Source organism: Ammodytes marinus (assembly GCF_949987685.1).
Source record: "Ammodytes marinus genome assembly, chromosome: 12".
Lineage (NCBI taxonomy): Eukaryota > Metazoa > Chordata > Actinopteri > Uranoscopiformes > Ammodytidae > Ammodytes > Ammodytes marinus.
In genome coordinates, this window is record NC_137216.1 from 22,053,757 (window position 1) to 22,081,351 (window position 27,595).

The 27,595-nt window shown below is 42.7% G+C and overlaps 2 protein-coding genes across 2 annotated transcripts in view; one reads left to right on the plus strand and one right to left on the minus strand.

Moving 5' to 3' along the window:
• Nucleotides 1-274: 274 nt before the first annotated feature.
• Nucleotides 275-1,602, plus strand: nr0b1 (nuclear receptor subfamily 0, group B, member 1; the record flags this gene model as incomplete). The annotated part of the gene is made up of 2 exons (XM_080038495.1): nucleotides 275-944; nucleotides 1,361-1,602. The coding sequence occupies 2 exons, from the start codon at nucleotides 275-277 to the stop codon at nucleotides 1,600-1,602; spliced, it is 912 nt and encodes a 303-aa protein (XP_079894621.1).
• A 7,095-nt stretch (nucleotides 1,603-8,697) lies between these two features.
• il1rapl1a (interleukin 1 receptor accessory protein-like 1a) overlaps nucleotides 8,698-27,595 on the minus strand; it is a gene marked incomplete at both ends in the record, with an annotated part of 129,741 nt that continues 110,843 nt past the window's right edge. Inside the window, 6 exons of the mRNA XM_080037661.1 lie at nucleotides 8,698-9,419; nucleotides 10,056-10,100; nucleotides 12,608-12,778; nucleotides 14,651-14,797; nucleotides 17,897-18,042; nucleotides 23,425-23,557. Coding sequence (XP_079893787.1) covers nucleotides 8,698-9,419; nucleotides 10,056-10,100; nucleotides 12,608-12,778; nucleotides 14,651-14,797; nucleotides 17,897-18,042; nucleotides 23,425-23,557 — 1,364 coding nt within the window. The remainder of the gene's footprint in view (nucleotides 9,420-10,055; nucleotides 10,101-12,607; nucleotides 12,779-14,650; nucleotides 14,798-17,896; nucleotides 18,043-23,424; nucleotides 23,558-27,595) is intronic.

A 27,595-nucleotide genomic window follows, 5' to 3' on the forward strand; every position in this document is an offset into this window, starting at 1 on the left:
TGTGGGTGTGTGTTTGAGAGCGAGAGAGGAGGAAGAGGTGGAGAAAGAGGAGGTGCCTGAGTCTAGGGGGAGGCGGAATATGCAGAAAGACTGAACAAGCTCTCCAAGAGCACATACAGGGCACAGACGGGAGCTGATATAAAAGCGCTGCCCTTCGCTCCGGGCTATCAGAGGCTAAGAAAACAGCGCTACCATATCTCACTGACCTCCGGCTCCGGCGAAGAGACAGCGGGGACGGCGCTGAGCTCCAGCCCATGTAGCCTCTTGAGCTGCCATGGCCACCACGCTGGAGGGTTGCCGCTGTCGGGGATCCAGCGGGCGAAACAACAACAGCAGCATCCTCTACAGCATTCTGAAGAGTGACAGCCTCGCGACCGCTGAGGACAAACAACAAGAACAACAACAGCATCCCCAACAACACCAACACACCCCGCAACACTTCCACAAGACCTCCTCCCCATCCTCTGCCACCGCCGCACCTGCCTCGCTGCAACAGGCGTGCTCGTGCGGCTCGAGCCGGCGGCGCGGGGTCCTCCGCTCCCCGCAGGTGACGTGCAAAGCTGCCTCGGCGGTCCTCGTCAAGACGCTTCGCTTCGTGAAGAACGTGCCGTGTTTCCGTGAGCTGCCCGAGGACGACCAGCTGATATTGATCCGGAGCGGCTGGGCGCCTCTGCTCGTGCTGGGACTCGCGCAGGACCGTGTGGACTTTGAGACGACAGAGACGGTGGAGCCCAGTATGCTGCAGCGCATCCTCACCGGGTTACCGGACAGGCAGAGCGAGGCACCACCGACCGACCAGCATGAGAGCAGCAGGGGGGCAGCAGCAGCCGGGGTCTCCATCAAGGATATCGAAGCGATCAAAGCGTTCCTGAAGAAGTGCTGGAGTGTAGACATCAGTACAAAGGAATACGCCTATCTGAAAGGAGCTGTGCTGTTCAACCCAGGTAAGAAAGGGGGTTTCATATACAGGTGGATCAAAGTTATTGTAGTCTACACAGGTGGAACAAAGCTGACAAGAAATCTGTCAGAGGATCTCTCAGGCACTTTACGCACGCTTACTGCTAGAACACATTTGTGTATTAGAGATTTGGTTTATTTGAAAATAATAGAAGAAAAATATTTTAGGCATGTTCCCAAATATATTATTTATATTGATATAGTGTATATTGAAATTAGAAAGGCGCCTTAAATAATCGAGCTTTTGGATAACAAATTCCTGCTAAGTGAAATTGACCTCGTCGTTGTATGGCAAACTGTACGAAACTTTTCTTTACACTTACTTCACTTTCCTCTCCTCTTCCATGTTATGCTTTCCTCTCCATCTAACCCGGCCTCTCGCCTCCTTTTCCTCCCCCTCTAGATGTGGAGGGTTTGCGCTGTCTCCACTACATCCAGTCCCTGCGTCGGGAGGCGCACCAGGCTCTGAACGAGCACGTCCGTCTGATCCACCGTGAGGACACGACGCGCTTCGCCAAGCTGCTCATAGCTCTGTCCATGCTGAGGTCCATCAGCCCGCTGGTGATCGCTCAGCTGTTCTTCAGACCCGTTATAGGGGCCGTCAACATCGAGGAGGTGCTCATGGAGATGTTCTACGGCAAGTAGCTGGGCAGTGGACTGAGGTCAAGTCAGCGGGAGCAAGGTTGACCGAAATACTCCAAACATTTTTTTTGGTGGATGGAGGGGGGGGGGGGGGGGGGGGGGCAGGTGGTGAGGGGAGATAAAGGAATGTTAAAGACTGAATTTATAACTACTGTATGTGGAGATCTTCAAAGACTGTGAAATTATCAACACAGGGAAGGGTGTGTGTGTGTGTGTGTGTGTGTGTGTATGAGAGAAACAAAGAGTGTGTTTAGTGCGAGATATGTCATAATAGATGAAAAATACAGAGCAGCTGCTGGAATTCATAACTTATTCGTTTTTTTATAAAATATTTTTATATAATAAAGAAATACCCTCTGAACTGTTTTTATTTTTTACCTGTGTGTGTGTGTGTGTGTGTGTGTGTGTGTGTGTGTGTGTGTGTGTGTGTGTGTGTGTGTGTGTGTGTGTGTGTGCATGCATGCGTGTGTGTGTTATCAGCTCTTCCATTACTGACACACTTTTTTGAAATCAGTCCTAAACAGAATCGTATGTAGGAGATGATATGTGCATGGTATCAGTAAGTAGACAGTGATAACTTAGAGTGTACTTGTACTTGTACTTCTCAGTTACACTGACTCATGTCAACTATGTTTGTGATAAAGGTTTATTATGTCAACTACAGATTAAGATGAGTCTCAAAAAAGCTAAACATTTTAAGTTATGCTCACACCAGATGTTCACTCTCCATCACAGCAGGTAAAGAAGAGAATTTAACGGTTGCACTGTGACTACTGAATAGCTGTGGTGAAATGCCATGTTAGACCACTAGAGTGCAACAATACACCACAGTTGTGCTGCGATCATGTATAATCCGCATCCGCAACCGCATGCACGCACACACATACACGCGCGCACACACACACACACACACACACACACACACACACACACACACACACACACACACACACACACACACACACACACACACACACACACACACACACACACACACACACACACACACAGGAAGGCAGGCAGGTGCAGCAAGTGCCTCAGGTAATGTTCTACCTGTACCCTGCAGTCTGGCCATTATAGCGTGGAATTATTCTGGATGCAGACTAAAATGCCCCTGGCAGAAAGGATGGAGGAGAAGGATGGTGGCTCGCATGACAAAAAACTTTCCATCTACTGCAGAAGAAAGGCGCCTGGAGACTGCACATAAAGAAAGTTACTGTAGACTCATGGCATCATCATAACACATTCGGTTCCATTAGAGATCTATTCTATGAAACAGCCATACCACATGACCACTGCTATTGCAGTACATACAGTTATACCAAAATTATTTTAAGTAATGTGTCCCTGGATGCCTGATTCCTGCTTCCAGCATTCATATACTGTAAGTCAGTGTTCAAACTAAGGCCAGATGGCCTGTACCTTTGCTCAGTCCCAGCGGCCTTGTTTTGTTACATTCTCTAAAACAATGTTGAAACTAGGTTTCTATTGTACATTGAGACATGCACTGCTCTGCTCATTTTGGTATTATACCCTAACCCAAATAAAACCGAGGAGCATAATGCAACAGCATATGGAAGCTGACAGGGTGTGTAGGCTGGCTATACCCATTCAATAAAATAAGCATTTGCTAAGAACCCTCTGGTCTCTGTAGGAACCCTAGAACACATTGTTTAAATGAACATGAGACATTACAAAATAAAAATTTAACAAATAGTGACAAAACTATAAGGTCAGAGACAGTGAAATGGACAATTTAGGTTGGCCGTCCCCTACGAAGCGAGCACTTCCAGGATTGTATGTTAAAAAAATTCACATTTTATGTGTGTAATAGATGTTAGCTGAATATAGTTTATGATCAAGATAAAAACGAAAGTAAACTCACGTATTTTCCCAAGCTATTCTTCAAAGTTGGCAGCACTGCAAGTTACATAAATCAAATTTGGAGGTCAGTTTAAGAAGGGAGTCTCATTCTTTTCGTATTGCAGCAGCCATATGTCCTCACGTGCCTGTATGGTTGATGTTTCAACCCGTTTAGAATTTATTGTGTCACTACAAATGATTGTTATGCAGTTGTTCCACATAAGACATGAGAAGGAATAGCACAAATCCCTTCACATGCTTATTTGTACATTATGATTTGCTTTGAAACTGATATTTTCAATCCACAAATTGGTTCAGTACCATGTGAAGTGGAAACACATTACGATGAGGATAGCCCCAAAAATCCAAATCCTTCTCAGGGCCCCCAAAAGTCTAGGGTCAGCTCTGGGGGGGAATACTGTTCAAAGTCACAGGACAGGAGAGTTTAGCAGCTGGCAAGCAGCAGCCTTGTTAAAATTCTCCTTGATTTAGAGGGAAAAGGACTGATCAGATCAAATGTATCATGAGCGATATTTCTGGGCCTTTTAGAGGTGTTTGACAGGTCTTACTGAGTAAAGCTTGTAAGGGATCTCTCCAATGCTGGAAATGTATAATGAACACACAAGTGTAGTGGCCTTATACACCAGAGCATTTGCATTTTGCAGCTGTAATGGCAAAAAAAATATGAATTAAATATTAAAAGCAGAACAATCAATTTCCAGTAATTTAATCAAATTGCAGTCTAGCCTCTCAACAAAACTCAATGGAAAGGACTTTCAAGAGCAGTGTCCCTCATCGTAGCAATGGCTTTGCCCCTTTGTTATGTTTATTTTTTCACTCAGCTCAGAATAACCACATGTCATCGAATGCCTCTGGACACAAGACAATAATAAGCAAGGCCACTGAAATAAAATAAAGGGATACCAATTGGATGTTCATATGGGACGGACCATCACTGATAACTCTCACACACCTCCTGGTGGTCTGATAATACATTGCATGAAACAAGCATACACACAGACACACACAGACACACACACGCACACGCACACGCACACGCACGCACGCACACACACACACACACACACACACACACACACACACACACACACACACACACACACACACACACACACACACACACACACACACACTACCTTTTCAAATATGCCACTGTGGACTTTAAAGATATGCTTATTTCTGCTTATCTCCTCCCCATGATCCCTCCTCGATGGGGTCTAGTTCTTCTCCAATTAAATCCTTAATTGCTCTTGGTAATTAAAGAGTCTATTAATCCTGTGTCTGCTAATAAAATCCCAGCTGTTTGGCAGGCGGCTGCCCACATGCAACCGTCACATGCAGGCTCTACTTGTAGTTGGCCACATGTTGGGTGTGCTTGCATGTGTGCCTGCCTCCAACTGTTGGCAAGGGTATTAAAAGAATGACAGCCGGAGTAAATTCCAGTGATTGTGGTTCATTTATAGTTTCATTGATACAGTTAGACCAATTTCTACCCCTTTTGCGCTTGCACAGTCCGAAACCATCTGAGCTTTACAGCTCTGTTTGTGCACCAACAAAAATGTCTTATATAGTGCCAAATTCCCCCACTTTCTCCCTTCCTCTGCCTTTAACTCTGTTCCTTCCTTTTTTTTCTCTGCCCCACTTTCTCTTTTTCTCAGTTCTCTCGTGGGATTGACAGAGAATCAGTAAATGTGCTCTCTCTCTCTCTCTCTGGATTCACCAGCATCCAATCACCCCATGTAGGCATTGAGAACCCCCAGGAGATGGCACTGTTTGGCAGCGTTCAACAAGCGTTGTGTTTAGGTTACCAAGCAGAAGTCAGGCATCGAATGAGACTCCTGGCCTTCAAGCACCAACATTTTTCTGATAACAGCACTTTGCTTTATAGGGTTATCTTTGGCAATTCTGCCTCTATCAGACAGGAGAGACAGATAGCAAACGTTTTGGAATGAGCAAAAAGGGATCTCATGCGACAAAGGTCCCTGGCCAGCATGGAACCATGGGAAATGGCGATTACATGGCGAATGTTCTAGAAAACATGGCCTCGGAGACCTCCTTATCAGCACTTTTTAAACGGCAAGATCCCCATCAGGACCTCCTCCATTACACGCTTTTTAAATTGTTGACCTTTTCTTCTTTTGAGCACTGCACTGCCAAACTTCCACCGTACATAATGATGTCTGTCTGTGTCGCAACATATAATGTGTCTCTTCAAAGCAAAATAATGATTGGAATAAAGGGACATGCATTGGGACATTAGCTTCTTCCTAATCTCCTTTCGGTTCAGTGCAGTACATACAGTATCTCATTAATTCACCGTTTGCAAATCACATTTCATTATCTCCATTTAGAGGTTTGTTTTGCATTTCTGAATTGAACAATAGTCAGGTCAGACCATGGGTCAGACATAAGCACTGGAGCACTATCTGTTTGCTGAAATAATTGCGCCTGTTCATACTGGCCATTACATCTCTTCATCATGTGCTTACAAATGCAAGAGAAGAGTGACAACAACATCAACAGTCTCCTTTCTTTAACCAAAGCTATTATGGTGGGTCACTTAGACAAATCAAGAAAATATCTACTAAAATTACCGTTATTTGAGGACCAGATTTCTTCTTTTTACTCGTCCACAGCAGTTCATCATGCATTGACACAATGTCTGGGGAAACAGATGGATTTACAAAATTGAAAAAATAAATAGGTTTGTAGAATTTATTTGCATTTTTTTCACAACAGACTCGGTAAAAATGAAATATAATAATATTCATAAAAGTGTTTAAAATAATGTATAATCGCTTGAAAATAAAAGTTGTTTTTACTTTTATTTCCTTGAGTGAGCCTTTTATATCTACATAAGAGCAGGGCTTGGCACCATGGAGGCTGCCATTTTGCACTCCCATGATTCTACAGTAGCACAGAATGGACACACATAATGGCCAAATGCATTTCTAAAGTGGGTGTCCCGGGGAAATGCAACTGTTGGAAAACAAAGTAGGCTACCATTGAATAAATAACTAAATACATCTTCACCTCATCACTTGATATTGTGGAAAAACCTGAGGCAGAGGTGGAGGATTCCATCTTTATTAACTAGATTCATGTCCTTGAAGGCCACTGTTAGAAAGTGGTGGGGTTACCCAGGGTGTTTTGCATTCTAGAACTTTCACCACTAAATATTCAGATATTACACACTGCACCTTTAATTACTAAAGAGGCGTCCAAAAGATAAACTGTAAACTGTAGTTATGAAGTTATCTCAAAAGAGCAGGGGATAAGAACGTTTGTACAAACATGCGCACACTGCTTTTAGGCTGTCTAGGACTACTCATTTCAGAGCAGTCGGCAAATGAAGGCACAGTTTATTTTTGAAGTGTTGACGGACATTCCAACAATATCTGGAGAAACTGATGGTCGTTCACGCTGCCGGAGCCAGATCTTCCAGCTGGATCACTGATTCAAACTGACAGAATCGCTCTTTCCATCTATTAGTCAAATGTTGTCATCAAATAATTCATAGAGAGTGATGAACGTGCCGTTAATCTGACAATTTATGTGGATTTTACTGAGAGTAATCAGTACGCAAGGAAGATGTGATGAATTACTGCCAACAAATGGTCAACGCCAGGACACAGAAATAAAACATCAAACGGAAATCAATGTTTTTAATGTGCAGTGAGAAAGTAAGGGCAACTGATAATGATTGTGTTTCTATAAAGATAGACATTTCTTTCCGAGTGAAAATCGTGTTTATATATTTATATAAATATCTATATTATATATAGAATACATATCTATTTGCTATGCATACTCAAAAATCACACCTTCAAATATATTTAAAAAGTCTTTCAAAACACAAATGCATTTTTTTCTTTCCTTAAACATGAACTATCCATATGAACCAAAGTAATTATCAGGATGGGAATAATATTATGTTTTAAAAACCAAAACATTGAAAATGCTTCTCTTTTGAATCTAGAAGAGTAGAGGACATATTTTTTTTTCATGTGGGATTCAAAAGCCACCTTGATCTCTCAACAAACCAGGAACCACACATTGCAAGTGTACAAAACCAGCATAACACTTATACACGAATCCCCTTTCTGTGGTGGATGAAATGCAAATAAGTATGACTTCTCAAGCAAACTCTTTTCTGTTATAAAAATAGAATTCTTTTTAAAATAATCTACAGATTTCTTTTTAAGGTGAGGCATTTCACTATCACTCTAAAACAGCAAGGCTGTTTGTTTCAATAGAAAATATGAAGCTTTAGAGAGAGATCTGCCAGTCTATCGGTCTGTCTGATTGGAGAGGACTAGCAGGGCCCCCCAACCCATCCACCTTCTCGGTCCCACAGGACGGTATATTTTTGTCAGCTCCTCCTTCTTTTTGCATATTCTATGATTTTTTAAAAGAGAGTTTCATTTAAACTAGATACACCTTTTACAGGTAAACAAAAAGAAGTGTCAGCTCTTTGAAGCTCCTGAAATGTCCAGGCAATCCCAAAAGTGTTAAAAAAATGTTTCTCTTAAACTACACAAAGATTTAAAAAACAAACAAACAAAAAACCAAAACACTACAGCGCAGGTACATAACATACTGGCTTTCCATACAAGCGCACTGAAATAGAGAAAAAAAAACTATAGAGAGAAAACAATAAAACATATTCAACTCTGTATAACAAGTTAAAGCAAAGTCCTACAGAAGAGAAGGCAACAGACAGGATTGAATAAAACAAAGAAAATAACAAAACAGGTAAACATTGATGCTACAAATAAATTGAAATATATGTACAAGACCCTGTTTTCCTTTTGTTTGTATGTATGCACATTTGAGTGTGTATATGTACGCAGGTGTGTGCACAATTGCAAGAGTGTATTGGTTCTTTAATGTGGAGTTCTCGCGAGTCCGTATCTCACCGGTTGACGAAACAGTGTTTTCATTTATCTCCTGTAGTTCCACATAGAAAACACCCTCTGTAATGGAGGCGCTGTCCACTTGAAAAAAAAAAACAAGGGAGTACTGTCCAAAAACCTGCTGTATCTCCACCACTTGCTGCCAGTTTACAATGGTTGGCACCAAATCCATCCAAAACACTTTTCGCCGTAATCACGACCATAAACTGTGTTCCTTAGAGCCACCAGATGGAGCCTAGCCACGTTCGGATCCCTGACTGATCTTTCCTACAGCAGCTGATGCTGGGTCTGTCCATCATTACCAGATGACGCTGGAGATGCTGGTTTCTCTTGGCAGGAGAGGGAGCATGGCGTTGTTAGCGTGTGCCTCCTCCAGGCTGTGCTCTCGGCCCTTTGCGGGAGGCCTCTGTCCGTTCAGCAGTGTCAGTGGGATGTTGCAGTAGGTGTGCTGGTTCCCCAGAGAGGACAGAGGTGGCAGGGTGCCTCCGGGCGGCAGGTCGTACTCGTAGCTGCGGTAGTAGTGTTTCTGCCTCATGGTGGTGTGGTAGGTGTTGTGGAAGGTGGAGCGCAGCTCTGGGTGGGCGGTGGCCATGGCGGTGGAGGTGGCTGCTGCCATGGAGATGGCGGAGACGGTCTGCAGCTCTCCGAAGGGGCCCTGCTCGCTGACGTCCAGCGCCGGCTCGTGGCTGAGCATGGGCTCCGTGCGCCTGAAGGGCATCTCGTACTGCAGCTGCTTCCAGAACTTGGAGCTGAGCTTGTTGCTCTTGGCGCCGCGCCACTTGATGACGGTGAGGGTTTTGATGGTGTGCTTGAGGGCCTCCACCTCCTGGTAGTTCATTATGCCACGCAGCTCGGCGCACTCGATCAGGATGACCTTGATCTCGCCGGTCACCAGCATGTTGCGCAGCCGCGTCTCCAGCTCAAAGATGCTCCAGCCTCGCCGCACCACATAGTTGGGCGTCATGACTATAATGAGCCGCTTGCTCTGGTCCACACAGCGGGCCACGTCCTCTATGTAGGCTGCAAAGGAACAAGGGGTAAAGAAGGATATGAACAAAAATGCATAAGACATAAGACTGGCAGAATAGTTCAGTTGTTTACTTCCAGCATGTGTTGAGCTATATACAGTATGTGATTTAATGAGGACAGGACGACAACAACATAACAATGATGGATGAACATACAGCAAAAGACACAAAACACAAGACAATGACAGGTGGGTGTTTTGCTGTCCACCTCCAGTTTTGGGTCTTATCATGCTCATTTTAGTATGTAGTATATAGTTTGTAGGGAAAGACACAGGGACTGTGTATGTGTGTGTGTGTGTAGATGCATCTAAAAGCATGGTGGGTGTTCACTTGGATATGATTTATTCTGGTGCAGTGCAAAGTACAAATCTATGTATTGTAATCAATACTCCGGAAGGCAGATCCAAACAAAGCTAAGCGCTGCACTAAATGGCTCTGGATGGAGGGTAATGATTGATAACTCTGCACAGACTAAAGGATTAGGGTGAGTCGCTGCCTATTGAACTGGTCGTGATGTTTAGATCACACGACAGCGGCGCCACTCGAGAGCGTGGCTCTGAAAACTTCCTACGGGAGCAGGTAAATGACAGCAGCTGACACAAGAGGAAAAAGACTGAGGGGCGAGTACCTCCAAAGAGCCGTGTGTCATCCTGGTAATGCTCATTGGTGAGACCTAAACAATAAACATGGTCACATTCAGGTCACAGGCAGAACACAGTACACAGACACAGAAAAATGCTGAACACAATCGTAAAAAGTTGTTGCATCTCCCTGTCATTCACCTTCTCTTTGTTTCACATTATGATTAATCACACACACCACGTTAGCCTGATTGGACATTCATCTGTAATGATTTGGCTTGGCACCGACGCTGGATGCAATTTTCTTTTGATTAAAGGAAAGGAGGCGTCTTCACACATTACACACTAATGTTTAATTCTGTCTGGACCCAACTAGGAAGCGTTTGTGTTTAATCTGTCCTCACATGAAGCCTACAGTACAAACACACAGTATCGCTACTAACTAGAGCACACTGTGTACCGCTGTCACTGACGGACTACTAAGTAGAGTAAGCACGCTGCATGAGAATATGTTCTGACAGAATTTTCATGGATTTATTAATTTTATGGCGGAAAAACCTACGAGGATGATACATTACTTCAATATAGTATCAGCTCCTGGTACACACTGCATTCCCATATCTGTAATTCGTAAAACTGGAAATGTCAGTGTGAAATATTATGATCTTCGATTTGTATCCAGAGGGATTGGCGAGAGGATACAAGAAAAAAGGCACTCGTTGACATTATTGGACTGAATATGGCCTCACCACCATCTTTCATTATTTAGAAAGTACTTTTGAATAATCATCCACTCATCACTCGTGAGTGTGAATGTACTCTGTTTGAAATTTGTCCAAACAGCACAACACATTGAAAACACAAGACAGAGACAGTGAAAAAAACAAAACTGAAGACAAACTACACACAACAAACATTTCAAACTAATGAGGTAGCTAGTTCACTTGGGTTCAGGAGCAGGGTCACGCCTCAACCACACCTCTACCAATCATCTGCCTACCTATAGCTGCTTAAAGATGCAGTCAGCGATTTAGATTCAAAATCACTTTTTTTTGTCAAAATCATTGAATTTCTCCTAACGATCTGATTCCCTGTCCATATTGCGTATATGTGCCAAAGAAAAAAATCCAGTAATACACAGCCTAGGCTCAGTAATTCTGTATGTAAACAAAGTCTATGTAAACAAAGGGCACCCAGCGTAGCTATAGTAATATGCCCTTTGACACAGTCTAGGCTGTGTAACAACACTAGGTTTTTTCAGCACATACACAGTTAAGACAGGTAGCAAATCATGAGGAGATAATCACTGATTTTGACAAAAAAGTGATTTTGACAACAAACATTCTCCAGAATGGCTGGCTCCACCTTAAACCCATCCTGTCCTGTCTTGCACGACAGGCCGTGCTTCAAAAGATAGATTCATATTACCTTTGATTCCACCAAAGAGAAAATCCCCATGGATCTTGAACTGCAGATACATTTTTCTGATTCAGGCAACTATCTGTTTGAAGGCGATTCCCCTCCAGCCGTTACATTCCTGCAGAACCCAATCACACTTGCAGACTGACCTTGGCACTATCATTAAGGCAACTGTCCAGGCCAACTGCTCTACCAAACCATCCCAATAGAAAGTTCATTCACTTTCTCATCAGGATTCATGCATGGTTTTTCATCCAGGCATAGAAGTCATTCCTGATACTTCCCATATCTACCACAACCTTTAATCCGCTCTCGCTGAACCCAACATGGGCCACAACCTATTGGCTAAAGAGCTAGATGGATTCATGATAGGCCAAATTTACAATCATCCTGCCCCAGTCTCCTGCATCAGCAATGATGCAATGTCCTTCCAAGTCCTGATTCCTCCATGCAACCATTGACCATGCCATCACCTCCATCCATAGAACATGACTTACGCTTTCAAAATCGTCTCAGCCCTTTTATTCAGTCTTCTGGCTATTATTTTTTGAGGTAGCTGGAAGGAGCTATAGAGTTCCTTCTTCAACCCCATCTTTCTCAGCAGTCCTGAACTCAGGAGAAAAGTGTAATAATCGGGACCTTTAACTAAAGTTTTTAAGGACTCTATTTCTTCCAAGGCTACTTTGCCCTTCCACGCTTCCACAGCAGCCAGACAGGGCATCTCAAACCATTGTATCTTTTCTGGCCATCTCAAGAATATTGCTTGTAGCTGATTGGTTGGAGAAGTGTTGACAGTCTCGGTCTGACTCCCATTCTATTTAATACTCGTCTACATAGCCTGGGCTTTGTATAAACACTTGGCTTTAAAGAAATATTTGCCCCATGCCCAATTTGGGGCCCAGATTGGGCTGGGGCAGCTCAATACCCGTGACAGATCCCTAAATCCCCTATATGTTTACCTGCTTCCTCACATCCATTCTTCCCTATTCAGCATTCAACTCATATTGTTGTGGCGTGACCCTTGCTAGTGAACGACAAAGTGGAACAAATGTGCCAAATACTGCAGCAGCACAGTACAGTATACAGTACGAGGGACTGTAAATGCCCTAACACTCCAATACAATATGTTACACGAACATAGGATTGCAAGTACGTGTACGCAGACAGTCACTGTGCTTACTTCCTGTTGGAATGAGGTCTCGATCTGGGATGAAGAGTTTGTAGCCGTAATGTTTCTCCAGCACATCAGGGAGGATCTCCAGGGCAAAGCGTTCCTCCTCTCTGGTCTCCTGACTCCACTGGTCAGGATCCACTTTGGTGTAGGAAAGGTAAGCATCGTAGTCTTTGTTTTCTGAAAAACAGGGTAACAACAAGCAGTGGTTAATAATGAAAAAGAAGCACAGCATTGACATCTAGCTGGAAATGAGACAATCCTTTATACATTAACACTGATAGACAACAGTAATATTTACACTGGAAAATGAGTTTACTTCCTCTGTACTATATCTTCCACAAGGTTTGTTGTTATTCAAAACACCAAATCACTGATATTTTCACTTGTTAGTTTTCTGTGAAATGCTGCAATAACCGTCTCCTCTTCTGTAAGGGCTTGTGGCTGCATGCTCCCATTCAGCCACAAGATCATTAGTGAAGTCAGCCACTGATGTTGGCTGAAAAAGGCCAGTCGACTTTCCAGTTAATCAAGGATTGGATCGGGTTGAGGTTAGGCCTCTGTGTGTGCAGTCCAGTCAATCTCTTCCACACCAAACACAGACAATCCTTGGATCTTGCTCTGTATGCAGAGGCATTGTCATGCTGAAACAGGGCCAATACTGCTCCAAACTGTGCTTTAGCATCCGTAATTGGAGCAAAGTGGCCTAGATAAAAACAGTAGGCACACTCCAAAAAAGTACAAGATAGTATTTGGGCAGGGGTGTCCAATACCTTTGGCGATATAGTGTATGTGAGAAATAAAATTGGGGTAGACACAAAAATACCTAAACCAAAATTTAAGCAACACCCTATTCCCCACCTCAAAATGATTTCCCTTAAGACAGTGGAAAGAACAGAAAAGGCAGAAAAATAGGCAGAGGCAGTGACATGTTCAGTATTTCCTAGTCATTATGCTCTGTAGAAACTGGAGCGCAGGCTAGCTCCCAAAAAAAGGAAGTGGGGCTTTTTCACAAACGCTTTGAGGACCACACGCAGCTTTGAAACTCACTGGAAGGGCCAGGGCTGAGCTCGATAGGATCTGAACATCAAACAAGGCTTTCAAATTAGCAACCCTCCGTTGCAAATTAACCACCTAGCAAACTTTGAAAATCAAAAACAGCTTGTTTTGGCACTCCCTGACGGTATGACTTAATCATGTGCAAGCTTTGAGTCAACAGAACAGCATGTAATAGATAATTCATGCTACTGTTGAATCAACCAACCCGACGATTCAAAATGAGCTCGGTCTTTCCAGAATTTTCAAAGAGAAAAGCAGTCAAAACACAAAGGAACAAAAACAGACATATCCTTAACTGAAGAAAAAGTTAACTATGTTTTGTAGAGAAAACAAAAAGTTGTCCTCCAATTTCAGGCTGTTTACTCCCTATTTGTCTCTCAGGGAGGAGCGTTGGAGCCTGCCCAGTCCCCATGTCCCGCTATCTGGCCTTCGACAGCACAGGGTGGGAATCGTTCCATGACATATTGAGACTGATCTCTTTTTAAATGGGCAACAAATTGAAAATCTGTCTCCTCTCTTCCCTATGCAACCTTTGCAGCAATGTAGACACACAACACAATCTCATGCACCTCTACACCAACGGTTGAGAGGGAGAGCGAGAGAGAGAGATGGGGAGGGAATGAAAATGGGCTGCTGTCACTGAGATAGGACCAGAGAAGACATTTATAACACACACACACACACACACACACACACACACACACACACACACACACACACACACACACACACACACACACACACACACACACACACACACACACACACACACACACACACACACACACACACACACACACACCTAAACATAACATAACAGACATTGCAACATCCATGAAACAAACCCACACAGGCACAAACACCTATCATCTATTCTCGCACCACATCGAATATTGGATATAAGAAAACAAGGTCCTGGTGAAAACACCGACAACAAGTTGGAGTTAAAAGAGAGGACATGTCTTTGTGATGCTTTTGCGCTGATTCTTTTACCTCCATCCACATCCTCGCTGCCAAAGTGCCTCCTGTAGAAAAGCATCAGCTCGATCCGGTAGCATTTGTAGAGGGAGATGAGGAAGATGAGTAGTAGCAGGATGGCTCCCAGCCCTCCTGCCAGCTCCACCGTGTACATGAGCTCTGCTGAGGATGACACAAACGGGCCGGGAAAAAAAACATTGAAATCGGCCTATAGACGTGTGTAGGGTTCGAAATACATTAACAGTGTGACTTACAAGCTATTGACTTATTTGTGGACAAGGGTTGGACGCATAGGTTGTCTTTTTTCTTCTTCACCGTTTCCCCCCCCCCCCGTTAATCTCGCAGGACGATGCACTTACAGGACACATTTACATTTGCGGGGAAGATGGGGACAAGTCATCAATATTATTTTCAGAGCTCGGGCTCTGGGCGAAAGCAGCATGAATCTTCAGGGAGAAGAGACATGGGGCTCGTAATGACTTTGGGAAAAATGAGAGTTTACAGCAGGGGGTGACACATGGTTGGGGGGGGGAGGGGGGGGGGACGAAAGATGATGAGAAATTGGGTTAATTTCTTTAGGAGCACAAAGAAATGACACAGCCCTGCACTTTGGCTGTGGTCCATAGTGGTGGGACTATAGGGACAATCATAGAAACGGATAGAGGCGTTTTCAAAAGCGAGTGACTTCAGTTTACTCATATCACATGCTCTCTTCTTCATCAAACCATTTCTTCTTTGCTCTCTCTCTCATTCCCCCATTTCTTTCAACCTATGTCTCTCCATTAACTTCCCTCTTTATTATCTCCTCTCCATCTCACCAGAGACTTAGCTTGGGGGGAAGGATGACTTGTGACTTGCTGTGTGTGGAAGCAGCGTTTACCTGGCTGGCGAAGAGATCCTACACCCCTGTCAATGTAGGCTCTGTTGCCATGGCATCCACAACACATCCTTTATATACCTGTAATTGCATATTATGTACACCGCAAAGGTACAGCTCATAATAGCATCATTATGAAGTCATCAAATCTTATTTATTCTGTCAAACAAATTCAAATTGCACCTGTGACACAATTGAGATATTCTGACTTGAAGATATTATCCCTGATTGGAAGAAAATGAGACATGAGACTAGGACTGAATGTGCGATCACAGAATGATTACCTCTCGTAGGTGCGCCAACAGTGTTGTTGCAATAACTTAGAATTCCTCATGTGGGCGACAGAAGTTATAGAACGCACTATAGCTTTAATACTAGACTTAATAGTATCTGATGTCTGTTAGGTAAATGACCGGCAGATGTAAGCTTAGCTTTAAGACTGAAAACCTGTGCAGACATCTAACCTAGCTCACTAATGTACATATATCTTTTGTTTAATTTGTGCAAAAAACAAAGCGTAACAATTAACCAACCTGGTTTAGTTTGGGGTAATGTGCCACACTATTTCTTGATCAGTAGCAATGACTTCATATCTGGTTGCTTGGCAGCCAAGAGACTACAGACTACGTTGAAGTTAATATTGTCAGTGTTTTTGCTAGGCTAAGCTAGCCGACATCTGGCGGTAGCTCAATTTTCAATGTACAGACGTGAGAGTGGTTTCCTTCTTATTTAAGAAAGATAAAGATCTTTCCCAAAATGTTTAACTGGTCCTTGTTAAGAAAGGTTTTTATGTATTTTAATGAACAACACTAATACTCTACTCTGATAACAGCACTGCTGTTGATCCTTGAATGTGTAGTTTCTTGGTTTTCTTTCATAACCTAAATTATTATTATTTATTTTTAAGCTAATTAACAACAAACATTCTCACTCTCTAAATTGTTAATGTTTCACTGACCACCACTTCCCTTCAGCCTTCTCTCTTTTCATTTCTCTCTTTTTTTATTAGAAGGAAGGAGAGGCAGCCTACAGAGACATTCACAAAGACCTGCTGCAGGGCTTCTGAGTGATGCATTTTGGGATGGAAAACAAGAAATAAACATCAAAAGAGAGAGAGAGAGTCTTGACTTGAAGTCTATCTCATCATCCCTTTCCTCGTACGTACACGCTGTGTTGACAGAGAGTGCTAAATGAAGCCGTCAAGAGGCTACAAAGACCACTCATATGGAATTGGGCCATCTACAAAAGACGGTTACAGCGGAAGAGATTAAAGCGGGGAGACAGACAGATAAAGACTTAAAATGTAATTGTATGCTGAACTTATTGGCCTCTTGGGAAAAGCCGAGGACCAATTTGCTGTTTAAACAGCCATCAAATTACCTCTCTTCGCAGGGTGACAACCAGTGCATGAAAAGAGCTTTAGACAAGTCATGCTGGAGAGCCAAAATAGCTACACAGCTGCTGCAGCACAGAAACAACAGAACCAAACGGAGCTCGAGAAGAGATTGTTAACACAAGTATAGATGGAAGTAGAGAAATTAAAAATGACCAGAAAACAAAATCAAAATAAAGCAGTTTAATGTGAAGTCTTTTGGGGATATTATATGTGATCTTAAATACATACCTTCTAAACATAAGAGCTATACAATTTGAATAACTGATTGTTTTGCAACTTGGGGGCAGCAAAGACAAGTCATAAACAAAACACTGATATATAGCAGTAGTAAAACCCATATGACGCTCATATGAAAACTTAAGATCAAACAGTTGACTTTTGACAAATCTGGTAGACACGGACCAACATAAGCTTTGCTTTGGATTCGTGTTTTGGCAACCTGTTGAATGTCCAAAACTGTCTGTGGTCTTTATGAGAGCTCTTACTATGCAGAGTCAGGTGATTATTCTTTGTGTATTGTCGTTATTAGTGGCCCCTTTTACATTTTACATGGTCTTTCGATCCATAATTAATATATTAGAAATATTGATTGGAGCAGCTTAAACCAATTTAACCTCAATGAATCAGCGAATGCTGCGTAGTCAAACTTTCTTTTTAATCTTTGTCCCCAAAGATACCAAATAAGTCAGGCTGAAGTTTTTGGGCAAATATGTGCAAAATTATGCATAAGACATCTAGAATATTTCCACTTGATGAAATGGTGCAGCTAGTGCTCTGAATATTTCATTCATCATATAGCTTTAATGAAGAGGAGGAACAAGCTGATACAGAATATGTTTGATGGTGTGTCACTATCACTAACCGTGAGGAATAAGAGGATTTTTACCATCCGTACAGTCTTTTACTGGGAAACCAAATGCAATATGGCTGAAAGTTGAGGGGTTAACACTCAAGGTAAAAGCAGTGGGAAAAGTCAAAGAGCTCTTACCTCGCCTGAGGAGCTGGATAGTGGCCTGGCGACGGCCATTACCGTTTTCCACGTAACAGGAATAGTTACCCAGGTCCTCCTCCTCCAAGGAGTCTATAGTCAAGGAAATGGCCACTTCCTGCTCGCCAAGATGCTCCTTGACAACCCTGCAAGACAAACAAACAAACAATAAAAAACTTAATAAGAAAAGCAATTCTCTGCAGAACTCAGTTTGGAAACAGTATATGGAAAGTAGCTTCCGCCTATTTAAGGAAGTTTCTCCAATCTGTGAGTCATGATCCAGACCGCAGCCATCACAGACCACATACTGTGTTGCAATTTAACAACAAGGTTAGCTCCGGTAAAATGCCCGTGAGCAGTGTGTTCCTCTACAACTGTACACCAATGAAGACCCCTTTTGTGTTAGTGTAAGTACTTCACGGTATGTTAATTTATTTTCTCTGCACTCAAAACATATGAGAAATGAAAATCAATAAGGGCTCTTCGTCGAAGTGTGCAAGGGGGGGGGATCAAATAATAGCGATCAGAAGAAAATCTTTTTATAGCGGCTGGCTGCCATGGTAACGGGAGAGAAGGAGAGAAAGTAATATTCCATGAAGTAAATGAGTGTCCCCCGCTGGGCTGGTTGAGCCTGATGGAATGGGGAGATCATTCTCCTTCATACCTCAGACAACACACTGCTTAGCCCACTTTTACAGCACCCCTCAGCACAAATGACACAAATGAGGGAAACAAAGTGCAAATGAGGAAAGAGATCTCCTCTGTTTGTATGTATGTGTGTTTGTGTTTGTGTGTGTGTGTGTGTGTGTGTGTGTGCGTGTGTGAGCATCGTCTACCATATGTGTTAATATCGGCTATGTTTTGAGGAGGAGGAATGGGATGATGAAAGAGGAGAGCGTATGTGAGTGTTAGTGTGTGTGTGTGTGTGTGTGTTTGAGTGCGTAGGGAGGATAATGACTCTTAAGCATCTCTCCTCTCTCTCGCCTTCAAGCCGATAAACTGCACATCAGGACAGCTTGTTGGGGAGATTCGCCATCAGTAATTGAGAGTGTATCATGGGCTTTTTTTTTGCGTTCGAGAGGCTGAGGCAGCGGCGAGGATATTTGTGGTTTTCATTTGGAGTTTGTTGTGCAACTGGGTGGGGGTGGGGGGTGCTGGGGCGCACTGCATGGGAGAAGGAAGCACGGGGAATAATTCATGTCTCTCCAGGGAGTGGTGGGTTACTTTGAAGCCCTGCGTTTCATATTATCGCGCCGTATGAGTCAACAAAGCTTTGCTGCCATACAACCTGAGGAATAATGACCACCGCTGTTCAATCTTCAGCCTTTAAAAGGAGATGATGAGGACCCTAAAGGTAGAGTAGATGGATAACAAGGTCCGAGTGACAGCTCATAACCCCATACACAGGGCTTGGTTGAAGAGTGAATTTGAACCATACCAAACGGTGTATAGCTGCATCAACAGCACAGAATAAATCCTACACGGGTGAATCACAGACTTAAGTGTAACATTTGTAGAATTCCATGTAAATCCTTGTGAAAGTCAGAGTGAAATCCTCTACTCTTCCTCTGGGTGATTGAGTTTATCGATAGAGTTACCCGAATGGGTCAATTGTAAACGCTTTTCTCTATGTTTTTCACTTTGTCTGCTGCAGGTACTTTATCTATTGCAATATTCTCTACTTTCCCTCATTAGCAAAAACCTCTGTGTTTGCTCATTTAGTGATCAATTTCCAACCTATTCATTCTCTTTATACGCTCATTTCAAAGCAGATCTGCAAAACACCACCTGAATCGGGGTCAATAATATATATCGATCCTCTTATTTATTATGCTGAGGCGGATTTGTTTAATTCATTTATTAATCTCTGCATGCTATGCTAATGTCCAGTCATCCGTGTGATGATAACAACAATAGCCCTGTCCCGGTGGCGCAAATGAGAATTTATGGGCTGGGGTTACCATAGAAATTAACTCCCTCCAAATCAATAGGCTCAGGAGTCGTGAAAATAAATTCCTGCAGAAAATCTGAGCCCAAGGTATGAGTGCTAGTCTCTAAGCCCAAGATGCCTGCAAATGCACTAGTAATAAAGCTAAGTGTGTGGGTGCCAGCCTGAAGAAGAGAGGTAACCCATGGAAACATGCCCAGTATATAATCTAAAGAGAGAGAGAGAGAGAGAGAGAGAGAGAGAGAGAGAGAGAGAGAGAGAGAGAGAGAGAGAGAGAGAGAGAGAGAGCTTAACTGCAGGGTATAAGCATAGATTTGTTCATGTTTAGTCTCTCCTATATCTCTTTCCCTCTATTGCTCCCCATCTTTGCCCGCATCCCTTATCTCTTGCGGACTTTATGGAGGTAAAAATCTAGGTACTGACTTGGATGTGGAAAAAAAAAGCTTATGGTAGCAGCCAGCATCAGCCATGGAGAATGGAAGATCAAATACATTATTGATCTTCTGCATGAAATATCGGTATGAATTATTGAATAGATAACCCCTCAGCCAGTGAGTGGGGAATCCTGGTGTCAGGGAGTAATGGAGGAAGGAAGAGGGAGATGGGAGGAAAAAGACAGATGGACAGAAGAGGAGAGCAGTGCTTCTGGTTAAAATGAGATTTGTTTTTCCGTAGCATGTTCATATCAGTGCATATGCAGAACTATGGCAGTTGTATCTACTTTACTTTGGTTTCTGAGGGAGCTCTACCATATTTCTTACTCTTTTTCCACTTCTTCCCCGACTATTTACTCTTCTTTTATTTTACCTCTACCTCAACCTCTCCCCCACACCATCACACCCCACCCCTCCTCCTCCGCTCCCCGTGGCCCATCTGCATGCTGCTATAGGTGGGTGCAGCGAGGGAGATAGCGACAGTGGCGGCAGTGTGAAAAATGGCGGTTGTTAAGCCATCTGACAGGGCTGTCTCCCCAGAGCTGCAGCCTCTCCAAACAGCCATTAATGGGGAAACATGCACATTGACCAGAAAATGGACTTGTTAAAAATGTGTTACACCACTATGGAGGGACGAGACACGGAAATGGGCTTGTTTTTAAATGTCGTAGAGACATGAAAGCAAGGCTCACTGGCAACTTGTACAATGTGACATTGAAAGGAGACCTAAAAAGGATGCAAGTTAAAGCAAAACATTTTTTATGATGTGTTCAACATTTGCACAGAAAACCAACATGATGACAGAAAGCAGGGCATGCACTTAGGCTTCACAATGTATTGGTGAGTATAAACCAGCAAATGTGCCTGATTTTTAAAAATGTATAGAATTTTTTTTTATATAGGGGAGAATGGGGGAATCTGAGGCATCGGGTAATGTGAGCCACCCCCTGCATCTAGGTAACGGAAAACATTTGTGGTCATGGGAGATATATGTTTTCAAGCCCCTCTCATTTCCCCATGGCCCTGAAAGAGAGGACCTCATGGTGTTGTGGTAAGCATGTTTTTTTCACCAAAATAGGTATTTTGCATGTAACAGTTAATTTTCTTGCTGTCAACTTAATCAACTGTTGTGCCAAAGCAAATGTATTCATGTAGAAAAACTTCTATCATACGTGTTGATGAACTACCAACATATGAAACCATGTGATGATGATAACTGAAGATTAGCCTGAAATGCTAAGAGAGGTAGTTTTTTCTCAAATTGTGGTGGTGGGGGAAAGTGAGCCAAATGCTGTGGGGGAAAGTGAGCCACTGTCTCACTTTCCCCCACCATGAGGCACAAGTTAAGTTTAGTCTTAAACATATTTCAATGTAATATTACATAACATATGTTTTATTTTAATGTCATACACATTGTAGAAAAGCCATCATGCCAAGGAAATACACCAGGAAAACGACTAAGGCAACCACACAGAAAGAGCATCTTCTCATTTTTCCCTGTAACCTTCAGGGCTGGAATGTAGAGTAGGCCTAGTTGTAGAGTATGACAGGCTGATGTTATAATCCAGTTGGGTCTTCTCCTGTGTTCTGAGTCCCAGGCTGTTCTCGCTGGTTCTGATTTTCCTATGCTTTGACCCCCAGACACTAGCTGGCTCTAAAGGTCCTGTGTTCTGATTAGTGTTCTAATCTAACTGGTTCTATCTTTCATTTGAATCTTATTAAAACCTTTTGAATTATAATATGTTGTATTTGATTTTGTTCAGAGTTACTTTCAAGTGTTTAGAAAATGTGCTTTGCTCAATTGACCAAACCCCATCATTATTTTACTAGTCCGACATTAGTTCTGGAATATGTGGCTAGCTTTCAGGATTCTAACTTTTACAATATGTGTTGTTATGGTAGTTTCAGAGTGGAAAAAGTAAGTGGATCAGTTTACCCCACAGCTGGGGTAAAGTGAGCCACATGACAACTTTTTTTAAAACAATCATATTTTCACTGCCCTTTGTCTTGAAAAAATTCTGCTAATGCCCATTTCAAGGAAACATCCTGAATTAATGGGAAATGTGTACATTTGAGTGATTAATCATTTTAGCTCCCTTAGAGGGGAGCAAATATAAAAAGTGGCTCAGATTACCCCGTTCTCCTCTACTATACTTTATATACTATGGGAGGAATTGGTGAGACTTAAGAAAAAAACTAATTGGTTCCCACATTAACAGTTTAAATATAGGCAGAGACCTACTTTATAATACTGTCAAAAATGCAATAACATTTACATAAATCCTTCCCAGATTCTCATCAAAACTCCACACTCTCTTTTCCTTTCAATGAAAAAAAAACACAGCTCAAACGTTGCAGTACCCTGCAGAGAGAATCAACAGCAAACCTGGCAACATATATTGTAATGCCATTTTTTTTCTTCATATTTTTGTCAGAACTGGTAATGCAGCTGCACACAAGGACTGGTTTGAAAACTCTTTGTTAAAGCACTTGAGGAGGCTCCTACTTCCCCGACTTGAGTCAGATGCATAACAACAAACTTTATGATATTTCTCCTCAATGTACAGGTTATTAGCTGTTTAGTAGGTTATGCTCTCAACCTTTAAATTATTCCAACATACATGATGTTGTGTGTGTGTGTGTGTGTGTGTGTGTGTGTGTGTGTGTGTGTGTGTGTGTGTGTGTGTGTGTGTGTGTGTGTGTGTGTGTGTGTGTTAGTGCAAAAGAAACATTGTATTAATTGTTTTGTGTTCAAGAATGTGTGGAGGTAAGAGCACTTTATGAGGCAGTTAAAAAATAATAATACTCCTGTAGTTCTATTTGATGTATTCAATTATATTGCACAATATAGTGTATTATTAGGAGTTATCCTGGTTCCATCAAGGTGACAAGATGAATGAAAGTGTCTGCATGATGTTAATACCACAGCAAAACAAAATGGAAAGCTTGAGCTGCTTTGAAGCCGGCAAATAAATCTCTCCAAAATGGTTTTAGTTTATGCAATTTGGAGTTAATGGGCTAAAACAAGCGAAACCATCGGCATCCTCCTTTAATATTTTCCAATTAACGTATCGGCGTCTGCCCATGAATTCCTCATAACTGCCATGTCCACTGAAATGATGTTTAACTGCAGCAGTGTTTCTTACTTGATTTCGCTCTCCTGAACACGCTCCTCATCCAGGTCCTCTATGAACTTCTCTCCCTTCATCCAGTAGATGAGAGCGCTGACGTCACCGCTGTAGCCGAAGAACGCCCGGCAAGTCAGGTTCAAAGCACTTCCTGTAAAGAGACGGGAGATGAGATGCTGTCAGCCTTGTTTAACGTATGCCTTTCCACGGGCAAGGGGCCAAGAAAGATCGTACCACATCATATATACAGTATGTGCCTTCAGAGTCAATGACATCGACAGAAAAACACTTCAAATAATAGTGTTGGTGACACGTGCATGGTAAAAACTATACACAGCTCTGCTAGTAGCTAGTGCACACTTCTTGGCCGCACTCATAAATGAACACACAAGCACTTACAGTATCCTTGCAGAAAGGTCATGTTCAAAAGTGGTTGAATGAGAGAGATTGTAAATTAAGCTGTGATTAAAAGAGAGATTATTTTTTAAAACACAGAGTAGAAGGAGAAAATGTTCAAGTCAATAGCAAGCACATGAAGGTCTGAGGATCAAAAAGCAAAGTAAAGAATGATGAACACATGAGGGCACTCAAGAGCTTTCCAAAAAAAAAACAGAGAGCGACTGTGTGCCTATGAGAGAGAAGAAGAGAGGAGACTGACAATAACGTTAACGTTTTATTTGGAGCTGCTGCTGCCGGGTATGAGCGAAGGTCAGGAGTCAACAACTGCAGTAAGCTGAGAGTAGATATGTGGAAGGAGAAGTAATTGTCACTGAGGAGCCACAAGGGTCTTTGTGTCGTGATGTGATGGATTATCCCCTTGGTTCAACATGGAGGGTAGGTGTTCTGAAGGAGGAAAGGTGATACATCATGCACCAATTAAAAAAAAGAAAGTTTCCCATCCCATCCATTTCATTAATGCCAGTTGTATCATTGAAATTATTTACGGCACTTTTTGAAAATTATTCCAAATCAGTGCAGCTAAAATTATAAAAAGTAGACCTAATGTTACATGTAGCGCTTGTGTAAGATGATTACAGTTAGCATATTTAAGTGATCCCTTTTTACCATTCACGCAAGACTTTCAATGTCCATGTACAACGCTATGCATGTATAATGCTGGGGAACATAAAGATAGAGCATGGTCATATGCTATGCAGGTTCATTTTGCATTCCTCTGAAGTGGCATTCTCAAAATAGGCCTGGGGTGCTGCAATCACATGCTGTTGCCTCTCGTTGAACCACAAAGCAACATGTAAACAGCACAGAGATGAGGGGGGGGGGGCACATATACTGCAAACTGCATTGACGAGGGACGCTTCTCTCAGGAGGGCCAATGCTGCGTCTTCCTTTGAGGCATGTGACTTAGGAGGCACAGGCAAGAAAGGCATGAAGAGGATGCTTTCCCCCATGTTTCACAGCGGGATTTGTGAGCAGTAGTGCAAGGTAAACTCCACTGGTATGGGGCATGTATTCATTAATCCTGCTTAGCATGTGACAGCACCATGGACAGCTCCCCACTGTCTCGTGTGAAAGGAAATGGAAGGCGAACTTTAATACTTACATAACCTCAAATCCTTTCCGATACAGTCAAAAACTGAATGCTTAAGTATTCCTTGAAGACTCTCTTCTATTGGATCGAATTACGTTTTACTGGGGGTTTCCGCTTCATTCTTGATGCTCTTTGAACCCTTAGACTCCGCTGAAAACATCTGCACCTATTGCTCCCATGCGCTAGCCCTGACCAGTGGTTCTACACGCGTCTTCAGAGCGAAACTAGCAAGGTTATTATTTTTTTTATTTAATTTTTTGGACAGTTTTCGTTTGAACTAAGAGCATGAATCCTCAGTGCTCCACCGGCTCCACAACCCGGACACAGCTTCAAAGGACTGCGGTAGGTCACTCTACGGCACAAGGAAAAGTTTTAAGGCGTGCGGTCAAGGAGGATGGGAACACACCCAGGAATGAACTGATAGTACTGTCTGTGAAGAGCAAGGGGCTGACATTTCCAAAGTTCAACAGCCACTCTCAGCTTGGTATTTGTGCACAGCCGGGCTCTACAAAGGCTACACGCTGCACCTACAAAGTAGGGACCTCCTGCGAGTGATGATTACGCGCACGCACGCACGCACGCACGCACGCACGCACGCACGCACGCACACACACACACACGCACACACGCACACACACACACACACACACACACACACACTGTACTGTATAGTATAGTATAGTATAGTCGCCCCTAATCATTTGTGTAACAAAATTTGTAAAGCAACCATACTGTGCAAATTTCATATTGTGTACCACTGTGTATCTGTGTGTGTGTGTGTGTGTGTGTGGGATGCTGCATTTCCCCCTTTCCCGTGTTCAGAAATCTCCCATGTCCTGTTAGTTTATCCCACGGATCAATTGGAAAGCAGGAATGTCGTGCTGCTGGCAGCCGCTGCCTGGAGGGGAAGTCTCCACCGAGCTCCCCGGGAATCACAGGAAATTGTTGAAGACCTCATGCTGTCTCATTCTAATCCAAGTGAAGCGCTCCCCTAAACTCTTGCAGCCACCTCACTCACTACCAGTTAATTCCTCCACATTTAAACACACCAGTGGTGGGGGGATTTATACTGCTTCATTCAGGGATGCAGTACGATTGCTGGACTCCCTGATCTAAGATGGTGGAAAAGCTTCTACACCCAAAAAGTATTTTTTTTCTATTTCAGATCGGCCCATGCCATGTGAATATAAGAGCCATTTTGTTCTTGACCTGCCTGCTCCTCCAAGAGACTTTCAATTGAGATTTTCAGGCTAAAGATGTCCAGTGAGTCATTATTTTGACCAATTTGACTAAACAACACCACAGGGGGCATTCGTAGCTGTTACAATTTCTCTGTGCACTTTCAGGACTTCTTGTCTGTGTTGGCTGAAAAGTCCGGATTTGAAGGTTTATTCTTCAGAAGACTTAGCGGAATGAAAGTGATGGATTTCAATCTCAACTTTGAAGACAACACAGACTATAGGGATACAGTGTGATAAGATTGAAGGTTCCAGATCTACCACTAATAGACTTTGTGTTAAGATCATTTTGCCAATTGCTGTTTCCAAGATATCAACTGGCAGCAAGGCTGACTGATAACACAAATCCAGCTCTATTAATACAGCCTAGGTGACATCACATCCTCTGCCTACACAACACATATCTCATACCTCCCTCTTCAACCCTTCTTTTATTTCAAGAATGTTTCCAGTGTACAGTTGAAATAACACCAAGTGATTTACAAATGCACCAGGTTTCTCCTGGTTTTAAGACACACCGATTGCCGATTCATTTGGCAAAGTGATGAGCAATTGAATGACTGTGTCCTAGGTAATTAAAATCCTACCACTGTATTTCAGGTAAAAGCATCACAGAGAGAGAGAGAAAACCACAGAAAGTAAAATTAGGACCTTGGGCTTCAGAGAGGCTTTTAAGAGAACAGCATGAAAAACATGCCTCCATGTCCCTCTCTCTGTGGATTATGTGCTGACACTCTTTTGGGCAAAAACTCAAGAATTTATGTAAATCATGATGTCATTATTAAAGTTCACAAAGTTCAGAATCCTGCCAGTACAAAACTTTGCAATATTTGAAAAATATCCCCGGCTGACTTAGTGTGTGCCAGCTCAAGAGCATGATTAAGTGTTTTCAAAAGTGTGTGTTTCCTTATACGTGCACTTCTTCTTGTGTTGGTTCTGCCGTCATGCTTGCGTGGGTGAAGAACAAATCCATGTAATCTGAGTGATTGACATCCAGCCCTTGGCTGAGAGTCGGTCACAGTTCCTGATGGTTTAAGATCCACCCTCTCTTTTATTTCTGCCCAGCGTCTTTTAGAGTCTTACAGACTTTCACACAGAATGATTACGACCCTTGTCCAACATGAGCTCCGGATTAATACTTGGCGGAGGACAGAGTAATTACAAAGGTGAAGTTGTATGGAGTGCCAGAAAATCCATTCCCTGCCTCTGTTGCCTTTTCCTCCACAATACCATTTCCCATAAAAGGTTCCTTTCATTTGCCTTTTCATCACTTAAATAAGACTTTCGACCCCCACAGTAAGGACTTCATTTTTATTTTACGTTTTACTTGTACAAGTGACTTGTACTCATTGCGGTGGTAACACCGGAGCTCAGTGAAGCATTTGACACCATATACCACAGT